The following is a 10,635-nucleotide window of genomic DNA, read 5'->3' on the forward strand; positions in this document are numbered from 1 at the left end:
CGGGGGCTCGCGGCCCCTCTCGCCGAGCGGAGGCTCGCGGCCCCTCTCGTCGAGCGGGGGCTCGCGGCCCCTCTCACCGAGTGGGGGCTCGCGGCCCCTCTCACCCAGCGGAGGCTCGCGGCCACTCTCGCCGAGCGGGGGTTCGCGGCCCCTCTCGCCGAGCGGGGGCCCGCGACCCCTCTCGCCGAGCGAGGGCTCGAGGCCCCTCTCGCCGGTCGCCGCTGACGGCGCCGCGCCGTTGCTCGAAGCCGGCAGGCTGTGCGCCAGCCTGGACAAGCAGCTGGAGAAAGTGGGAGCTCACGCTCCGTCTGTGGAAGACCCGTTACACTACTGCATGCAACTACTCTGGGTGCCGTTCGAGGTATGAGTACTTTGTATCTGTCAGGGCCTGTTTGTTGTCGTTTAACCCCAGTTGCGTTTATTTTACCTGTTTTGGGGTTGACTTTTGATACTGAGGTTCGGTTACCATGGGCAAGCTGAGTTGGCTGGTGCAGGTCGCTTTAGCGTTTTAACTAAGCTCCTCCCACCGAGCAGGGCACGAGAATCGATAAGGCCATTGGGATCCGAGTGAGGTGTACGTGCTCATGGAGATATTGGGCATAACGACGCAGGAAACACTATTGGCTTCCTCACTACAACCCGCTTCTTAATAACACTGCTGAGTAAGCCACTTTAGAAACGTTGTAATGGAACTTTTATGTGATGTAATGTAACAGCCATTCGTCGACGGACAGGCCGACATTTGATGCAGGAGACGCGGCAGTGCAATAGCGCAGCGGAAGATTGGCATCAATGGTGGGATGTATTTCACTGAAAAGTGCTGGCATACGATGGCGAAATCATCGGCCCGATGTTTGGCCTGTGTTAAGGCACGAGCAGTTTATAAAACAGGTGTATCACAACCTCAGGGTAATTCGAAGCCTGGTTCTCGGATCTTCGCTGATGCAACAAGGCAAGCAAGGCATGTGAAAAGCCAACGATATCAACCAGGTTTGCGAGAGCCAGCTTTGTTAAATAAACTGTCTTTTTACAGCTAATTTATATAAAACTAGCTAGCATTCTAGGCAGAGGCATTACCTTTCCTTCTGTTTTTCCTGACTATTCCAGGCGAAGTGTTCCGTTGCGCCCAATTTTACCCAGTATCGGGTTGTTTGCTCCGATGATTCGACCCAGTAAAATTATTGCCCTGAATTGTTGGTGTCACTTCAATAGTGCTATCGACAGCATTTCTACGCGTTATCACTTCTACTGCAAAACCCCCTACAAAATTCACTTATACACGATATTACTGCTACTGCACAGTTGCAAGTGATATGAGTGGTACACAATAAAACTAATGCTTCAAAAACTCATACTTCAAAGTATTACGCCTTGATCGCCTTGAATTTATTGGTGTCAGGACATAAGTGCAACGGCACAAATTCCTATCGACATGATTGTTTCGATACTATTGCTACGCGACATATCTCTCCAAAAGCTTGCACAAATTTTAACCATACGCGATATTTCTTCTAATGCAAAGTTATATGCGGTACAGGTGTTAATTTGGTGTTAAACGAGAAAACGTATGCTAAACAAACTTATACTTCAAAACTTGCGCTCGGAAATAGTGTGCTTAAAGTTCATGCTTTAGGATTGTATCCTTCATAAACTTACGCTTTAAAAACTTACGCCCACCATTCAGTATACTGTAGAAATAGAAATATCCGATTGCAAAACAACATTTATTTTGCTCTCAACCTTTTGCGATGTTTATGCTATATGATACAGGCCACATTTCACAAATCATACGCTCATTACTTCCACTCACGGGTTAAGCCCCGCAAATAACGGAACGGTCAGACGCATGGGAGTACTGGGACGGACGGGTGAAATCGGACTAGAGGCCTGCGCCCCATGATATCGATGCGCGTTAGTACTGCTGCGAACATTGCGGTTGACAGGATCACGACAGCAGTAACTCTACGTGACATTTCTTTTACTGAAAACAAAACGTTTTGTCGTGTCGCAACCGAAATGTGAGGCTGAGCAAAGAAAATCGGCCAAACCTGCCCCCAAATACAAGAATCTCGCGGTTTGTCCCAAATGTGACACACAACTTCCTTTGACAGATGGGAGGTGGGTGGGGTTCCTGGTTGAATATGATGCCACGCCCTTAGTCTGGTGTTCACTAAAACGCGACATTTACTGCAATGACGTATATAAGACTAGTGCTAACGCGGAGGAACTAATGCTTCAAAAAGTTACACCAGTCATTGAAATCTTGCTACCGAAGCTCACTTACGCGCCAAGCACGACAGATTGACGCTGTAGCGTAACCTGATGATAATTTTGGTTTCGAATCGGTACCACGAACTTTTAATAGCAACCAACTAATAACTTTATACTGTATTCAAGTTATTAATAACAATGATACTTTAATGATACTGCGTTCAAGTTCTATTAATTAACTTCATAGAAATTCAATACTGTCTAGGGGAGTTTCCGTCTAACTTGCAAATTGTTACTGCATCCCTATTTGGTGCTCACGCGTTTTGGATTCCATTGCTACCTATCATCAGGAAAAGTAATGTCGCGTTTACGTTAAGACTACAAGTTGTTGCAATAAAAGCTATGAAGGGTTCCCGTTTTGCAAGGTCATGTTTTCTCACGCATCTCAATGTCGGATATAGATATTGGCAGTGGGAGTAAAGTCGTAGCAGATTTTCCAGCAATAATTTTTGCTGTGGTATTGATGGTGGAACCGTGTTTTTTCCATAATTCGCCAAAATCATCCTACTGCATTCGGCTGGGCTTAAACATTTTAAGAAAATATAATAGTAGCGTAGTCATGGTGCATCTACGGCAATTCCAGTGCAACATATTTCCATCCAAATCGGATGACGGACGAGGAGCCTGTCCGGTGGCCTTGCATTGCATCATCACGCGCCGCTGTCACCCAGAACCTCCCCTGGCCGGTGTCGCTGCCCATAGGACACGAAGGCGAGCTTGTTTCCCGTGGTGCCCTTGATCAGCCTGGTGGACGATGAGGGCACGCTGGCTCTCCTGGACTGTCCGCTGAAGATCGGCCACTTCAGCTACCTCGTGCCCAAGGAGGAGGGCCGCTTCCGGTGAGGAGAGTCGGGTCGGCGGGGGGGGGGGGGGAGGGGGCACAGCGTAGCCCATTACCCCACAGCGCGGGTGTAGTGGCGAATGCGGACGAGCTCTTGAGACATATGTGCAAGGTCAGTTCAGGAGGCAAGGTGACGCTGGAGATCATGGAATGTTCGCAGCTTTATTTCTAAATTGTTCAGTGCATTAGTGAGGAACATTATTCACATAGATAAGACAGAAGTATTGGGCCATATTCCTTGGGGAAAAAAGCAGGAGAGTGGAGATATAGTTGGGTTGATATTTTCTCGAAACAATAGCAAAAGGGAATTCAAAATTGCCTGCAGATGATCCTACCCTATTTTTCAGTTTTTTTCAAACAAGCCGCGGTTTTTACAGGACACCAACATTCAGGGGATCAAACAGAGAGCGATTGCCAGTCACACGATATGTGCCTTGCTAAGAATTAGAATGCGCGAACATACGCGTACATCCAAACGAATCCAAGCAAATAGGCATCACACATCACGCTACATTCAAACATGCAAGTGAGAATTAAACAAGAATCACACATCGCGCATCAGTTATACATACAAACGATTTCAGTTGAACAGGCATCGCAAATCACGCGTCAGGCATCACATACACATGTAAACTATTTTAACCCTGCACGCATCACACATAAAGGCACATATCACGTTCGCATGGTCGGCCATGATGAGCCCTGTATGTTCATACTTGGTCGCCGACTTTTATAAGGCATGTCCTAAATTTCAGCAAGCATAAAAAGCAACAATGAGCAAATGGGCATCACGCACCGCGCCTTTTATGAAGCGTGATCCGTGATGCCTTTTTGGTTGAATTCCTTTGCACGCACACGTATGTTCGCCCATTTTGATTCTTAGAAAGGCACGTATCGTGATAATGGCTGGCAATCGCTCTTTGTTTAATCCCCTGAATGACGCGTGATGCCGCGTGACGCTGCGCTGAGGCGTGGCTGCAAATATTTTAGTTTTCGAACCGTTTAACACCCTAAAGCCCAAGAGCGTCGGCTTCCTTTTGCCACAAGGAACACTTCCGCAATTTGTTTCGCATCCCCAGCTCCGTTATAATCCATACGGAAGTCACTTTTTGGAGCGTTACGCTTAACACAGTGTGACCAGGGATAGTGGAAGTGGTGCCCAGCGTAACCGGTGGGTAACCACGACAGGTATGGCTGAATGATCGGTCAAACCGTGTAACGCTATTTATGGACGGCCCCGTTGCCACGCATATGGATCGGCTGCGAAAGATTCGTTTTTGAGATTCTTATTTCAAGGTTGTATATCATGGCTCGAAGTAAACGTCACGGTAATAGAGCTGCGAGGGCGAAAAAGGCAGTCGTTTTGTCCAAAGCGACGAATCGTTGGGGCAAGGTTTCGATCAGCAGATGCATCGTATGTTGCTGTTTTTTTATTCCTTGTGACAGTAGATTTTCACGGGTACAAAGCTCTGGATCCTCGAACTACACCACTTTGCATCCGATAAGTTTCACGTGCATGCATTACAGAAGTGGTGGTGTGCATAGCATATGTCTATGTATGAAATATTGCATGGAAAACGCGTTTTGGCCCAGCACAATACAAAATGCGGGCGGTGGCCATGGTTTTGAAGCCGCGATGTTCATTCCGCTGTTTATAGAAGCACTGTTCTCTGCCAAACTCGTTCCCTGTTACTGGCTTCATTACATCACCACTGCGTTTCAAACGAGCATGGCTGTGGTGACGCACCACATCACCACGAGCGGCCACAAACACGTGTCGTGCGCAGGGACGTCTCTCCTCCTGCGAGCTCTGACCCGACGCGGCGGCGAGAGGACCGCCTGGTCCGAGCCTGCCGTGACGTCACGGAGGGGATCTACCAGGAGTGTCCGGACTTCGAGCAATACGTCCAGGTAGGCGGCGGGCCCGGCACGTCAGCTGGAAAGGGGAAGAATGCGACTGTATGGGTTAAGGGGGAGGGGGGTGGGCGGCATAGTGGGGGTGAGACGCACGGTGGAACGGCACGGGAATAGACAATAACTTGATGTAAGCAAGAAGGGCTTTCAGCTCCTCCTTTCTATGGCGTTATGAGTTCAGAGTGCTTATGCTGAATCGTTGATTTTCAATATGGCAGGAGGCACTGGCGTTATATAGACACACACACACACACACGCACACACACACACACACACACACACACACACACACACACACACACACACACACACACACACACACACACACACACACACACACGCACACGCACACGCACACGCACACGCACACGCACACGCACACGCACACGCACACGCACACGCACACGCACACGCACACGCACACGCACACGCACACGCACACGCACACGCACACGCACATATATATATATATATATATATATATATATATATATATATATATATACAATGACACGTGATAGAGCAAGCATTAGTTTTATTGACAGCATGAAACATTTCAAGCATATTGGATCTCTGATGATCACAAGCACTGTTTATGAGCACCCGTGATCATAAACCTCGTGATTATGAGATCATCAAAAGCACTCGTAACCGTTAGCACAGCTTTAACGTTGAGTACAGTCGATGTAGCTAACGTTTACCCACTATAATGTCGTTTAGCCAGCAGCACCTGGTATACTGAAGGTTGTTATCTGAGCACGACACCTCAAACGGTAACGATCGACAGCGAGCGGGACTGAGATGGATGGAAGAACGTGGTTGATATGGACAGCAGAGGGTGGCTTGGACGCACGCCAGAGCGAGGTTGAGATGCATTGCGGAGCGGGCCTGGGGTGTGTGAGCAGGGGCTGGACAGGATTGGAGAGAAGTGCGGAGTTAATGTCGAGAGCGACATCACATCTGTCCCTCTTATCCTCTATCTTGCTTCATCCTGCATTCTCGCGACACCCCGCTTGTCCGGGGCAGGCTGCATGCGTCAGCCACGAGTGGGCCGAGAGCCCCGTGGGAAGGGGGACCCAGACCGGGTACCCGCGCGTACACGGGTTAAAGCTCGGCGGTTGGCCCCCCAGGCGCGTGCACGTCTGCCCCACCGTTAACCATTCTCCTTCATTCCATGGCCCTGAAATTATCATTTCTGGTCGAAAGGGCTCTAATCTGAAAAATCAAACTAATGTCGAGAGCAGAAGGGATTAGGATGTATGGAAAAACACATTGGGACTGTCTGCAGGCTCGTTCGTGGCCACTTAACCACTTTTTCACTTGGTCTAGTGACTCGGCTTGGAAAACTGCGGTCTAGGCACTGCTTCGGTCTGAGATACAATCAGCTATGCTTGGCGCTCCTGCATGATTTAATTGGCACAAAGCTTGTCAGCGCCCCTCATGTCTCGGTAATGGAATTCACATATCTTGCGTTCCCGGATAAAGACGTTGCGAAGTCAGGACGTTAAAGGGAGTGTTTCACATTTGAATATATTGAAGTAAGTATCAGATATAACAGAACAAGCTCACTTACAACTATTGGGTATGGTTTTAAGGAGAAGAGATTGCTTCAGACAACACAATTTCTCAGTTTAGTAAACATGTCCCTCTATCCGCCATTGTTTGATTACGTCATCGTACATTGCACAACATTGATCGAGAGCCAGTTGGCAGCCGTGATATCTGGAAGTCGTGCTCACGAGTGCCAGATATGAACGACTCGACCATTATATTTTTATTAGCCTTGATCGCTGCTTCGCTTATGGAATGGCAAGATTTGAAGGGCGCTATTATGACGCCATGAAGGCTTAGATGACCCTTGAATACTCCTCCCGAATCAACACGCGCAGAAATGTAGAACACTTCCTTTAAGAACTGTAGATATTGTGAACTGTGGGCATATGAAGCCCCCTCCCCTTCCCCCCTTCCCCCGAGTCCGTCTGTCTGTCCAGGTTTCGTCTTCTACCTCACATCTGACACTCAGCCCTTATATTCTCAAGCTACTGAAGTCAACTTTGCCCCTGAATGCCGCAATAAGCCACAGCAGGCAAAGGCGTATCCGCGCACCGCCACTGATGACCGCACCTGCCGCAGGCCATGCTGGACGCCGAAGTGACGATCGTCAGGAACGTATTGGCGGGGCACAAGCCGGCCGGTGAGGAGGAGCGGCTTCTGCTGGAGCGGTTGGAGCAGCTGTGCGAGCGCCGTTGGAGGCAAGAGCCTGCCCTCGACATCATCGACAAAATCGGTCAGCCGTGCTAAAGCGAGTCAATCGAGAGAATCAAATCACAAGAATAACGGTTTGAATTGTGCCCGTTGGAAAGTCGCTATAAGCGTTGTTTTCATGCATTAGATGTGCGTGGTTGCCTTTAGCTGTATTTTTCACTCTTTGTACACACCCTTGAGTTTCAGTCAGCTTTCTGCGTGTTTCGATGCCGGTCAAGCTATCTAACAATCTTCCTCACAAATATTCGCATTCGAGCACCATCTCGTCTGTTTGGAGACCACTGCAATCTGTAGTGATGTCTCGATCAGCCTACGCTAAGCTCAAGTTGGTGAGGAGAGTGTAACCATGGACACCCACTGGTTTGTTAGCATGATAAGCGTCTTCGCATTGTTGACAGAAACGTAACAAAGTCAGAAAATAGTGGCACTGACTTACTTTTCCCCAGGCGCTGACATGATCAACAACAGAGGGGTGATTGAGTTCCTGGTCTGCCACATGAAGGTAGTTCTGCAGACGCATTCCGAACTCGCCAAGCTGGAGCCGAAGCTGTTGAATACGCTGGCGACGGAGTTACTCAGAATACAGTCTGGTGAGTGTCTGACGGCACTTGGCCTCTCCCATGCCGGAACTCGCTTTTTGTCTTTCCGATGTTATACGTCTTGCATTTGGGGATTGTTTCACTCAAGGACTATCGAACATACATGCCTTCGAACAAGCCAGCCTTCAAACGCTTTTCATTCGCGGCCCCAATGTCGTTTCTCCTGCGTTCAACAGCTCAGCAGCAGGGTGCTGCTGTCTGCTGCTCACGTGTTTCCCGTGAAAGGCATGTTTTCTGTATTCAAGTCTGCGGTCCACAACCTTAATTTGCGAGAGCCCCCCCCCCCCCCCCCTGGATTCCGAGGATCTTCGCATTGCCCGTCCTCCGGTTGACAAAACTCTGGATCGGCCCAGTCGGCGAGGGCCACCAATACCTTCATTTTTGGGCACCTTTACACTGATTTCCTGGAGGTACCAAATCCAAGGAGGCCATTCAAAGGGCCTCGACATCTTCATTTTCAAGTGACACCGAAATCCAGTGGCACCGCAACTTCTCCGTCTTGTGAATCCGTCTCCTTCGGAGAAGCGGCGCCGAAAACCTAGCTTCCCGGCACCCAACACTTTCATTTTAAGACGCACCCAATTCCAGGGAACACCACAAAACGTCCCAAAACCTTCATTTTTAAGTGACAAGCTCCACGAGTGCAAAAAAAATGGTTCAAAAATTGCTATTTGCATCGGGAACCAAATTTGAAGGGCGCCAGCACCATGGTCCTCCGTTGGTCCTTAAGTCCAGAGGCTTCTAAGGAACCAAGAGGGTCCCCATTTAACCCCATGAGAATCAAGGGCCCGACTGCAGAGTACGAAGGGCAGGCCGGGAGTCATGTGAAGGGACCCCAGCCCGAAGGCCGGACCCTAAAATGTCAGTCAGAGGGCCTGTTGCTCTGATCCGGTGCCCTGGGACACTGGGGACCTCCACGTCAGTCAGCTGACAAGGACCAACAAAGCCGGACAGTTGGCTCCGTGCCAACTGGGCCCTGGACACCTTTTCCTAGCAGCGTCAAGGCCGGGCCTACAGATGTCAATCGGAAGGGCTCTTGCATTATATAGGCTTCTGAAACAGTGAAGGGCCTCATGTGTGGCCAGGGCCCACAGTACACATCATGGGACCCTGCGCCGGCAATGGGCCCCGAGTCGGCTAGAGGCCCATTCACTGAACAGAGGCTGGTACGTGACCCCGAATGTCAAAGGGCCTCTTGCGTTGGTGGGGCTCCCTTGACAATGACAGTGGATTTGCGAAATGACTTTGCAAGGACTCTTATTCACAACGAGACCATGGGAGAGACCCTTTTACCAGTCAGATGCAACAGTACCGAGTGACCGTTTCAAACTGGGGCCAATAAGCTAAATTGTTGTCTGGGTGCCAATTATAAGACTCACTGCACCGGCAAGGGGTCGTTTTGCGTCAGCGAGGTCCCTGCATCGATCCGGTGTCAGATTCCAAGCTTAGAGGGCTGCTACATCAGGAAGGGGACCGGCGCAGCGAATGATTTAGCTCTCTGAGGGCCTCAGGGTCGACCGGGTGGCCCCGACCTCGTGTCTCCAGAATAATGGCCGCGTGGCGCTCGGGTCTGAAACGGAACGATCCTTCAGCTCTCGACCAGGAACTTTAACCTGTGCTTTTTCGAGGTTGATTTTCTGAGCGGATTAGTACTTACAACAAAGCGGGCGATAGAGGTTACGCCAGTTAGTCACAAATTGTCAATGGTGTGCGTCTAATGCATTCAAGAGTATCGATTTGAGTAGCGCACGGGTAAAACCTACGTTCCGGAATGCCTTCTATGCGTACGTCCATTGCTTCCATAATGCGTTCAAAAGTATTACTATCCCACACGTGGCCGTGTTCCCCCGCGCATTGACAGGCAAGAAGTAGCCGTGAGGCCGAAGTCGTACCGCTCACGGACACTTCGCCGTCAGGCATCGGCGCTCTTTCTCCTTCAATGCGACGTTCGTGCTTAAAACTATTTCACATCATTTTCGCTGATGGATCAGCTGGAGGATGTGAACAGAATAAACTTCCCCAGGCCAGCACGGGTGAGCCATATCAACGGAATTTTTTTGTCCTGTCTCGATCGTCGCTGATGTTCAATCCACAGGCCTGACAATATCTTTGTAAAACTTCTGAAAAATATGGCAACACCTCTCCCTTGTATTGTGCTGTAATAATAGACAATTCGGGCGCCGTGAAGTGAGTATCTATCGCGGTTAATTGTCATACTTTCGTATTCAGAGTTATTGGTTAATGGCATCGCTTTACTTATAAATGCTCGCCGAATAGTATCTTCTCGTGGCTTATGCCTTCTCGTTCAGTCAAAAAAGTTAGCACAACGAGTGTAAACTGCAGACTGAATGTTTCAAAATACAGAGAACTGCGTCAGGCGAATTAATTTGAGGTGATTTGGGGATCGGATTCCATGCGGTCTTTCCGCCAGCAGAGGCCCGTTGTCAACCGCAGTGGCCTTCTCTTCCGTGGCCTTTGACAGTGCCCTGGCCACAGTGTCCGGCCATCCCCTTAATAAAACCCCGGATATCAGTTCAGATCAGATCAGAAACGTCCAGGTCAGTTCAGCCAATGGGAGGAGGTGCTTTAGCGTCCCGGCTCTTATTTAATTTTTAACCATAGATGGGCTCTCGACAGAAAGCTGAAATTCAAGACATGCTTACATTGGACGATCTCTGCAGTGAAAAGCGCTTTATGCCGATAAGTTGTTCCACCTCGGCATCATGAAGAAAGTTGCTGATCAAA

At 49.3% G+C, this 10,635-nt stretch overlaps 1 protein-coding gene across 1 annotated transcript; it reads left to right on the forward strand.

Moving 5' to 3' along the window:
• The first annotated feature begins 287 nt into the window (after positions 1–287).
• Positions 288–9,762, forward strand: LOC119095097 (uncharacterized). Its single transcript, XM_037217987.1, has 6 exons — positions 288–361; positions 2,974–3,110; positions 4,900–5,023; positions 7,160–7,313; positions 7,738–7,881; positions 9,752–9,762. The coding sequence occupies exons 1-6, from the start codon at positions 335–337 to the stop codon at positions 9,760–9,762; spliced, it is 597 nt and encodes a 198-aa protein (XP_037073882.1). The 5' UTR covers positions 288–334.
• The last annotated feature ends 873 nt before the right edge of the window (positions 9,763–10,635 follow it).

Source organism: Pollicipes pollicipes, unplaced genomic scaffold (genome assembly GCF_011947565.3).
Source record: "Pollicipes pollicipes isolate AB1234 unplaced genomic scaffold, Ppol_2.1 Scaffold_4219;HRSCAF=4965_pilon_pilon_pilon, whole genome shotgun sequence".
In the NCBI taxonomy this organism is placed as follows: Eukaryota; Metazoa; Arthropoda; class Thecostraca; order Pollicipedomorpha; family Pollicipedidae; genus Pollicipes; species Pollicipes pollicipes.

Excerpts from the sequence above, each read along its gene's own strand:
- LOC119095097 (XM_037217987.1), top strand. The coding sequence starts at position 335 with ATGCAACTACTCTGGGTGCCGTTCGAG. Across the intron at positions 362-2,973 it reads TACTCTGGGTGCCGTTCGAG|GACACGAAGGCGAGCTTGTT; the intron begins GTATGAGTACTT and ends CGCTGCCCATAG. Across the intron at positions 3,111-4,899 it reads AAGGAGGAGGGCCGCTTCCG|GGACGTCTCTCCTCCTGCGA; the intron begins GTGAGGAGAGTC and ends TGTCGTGCGCAG.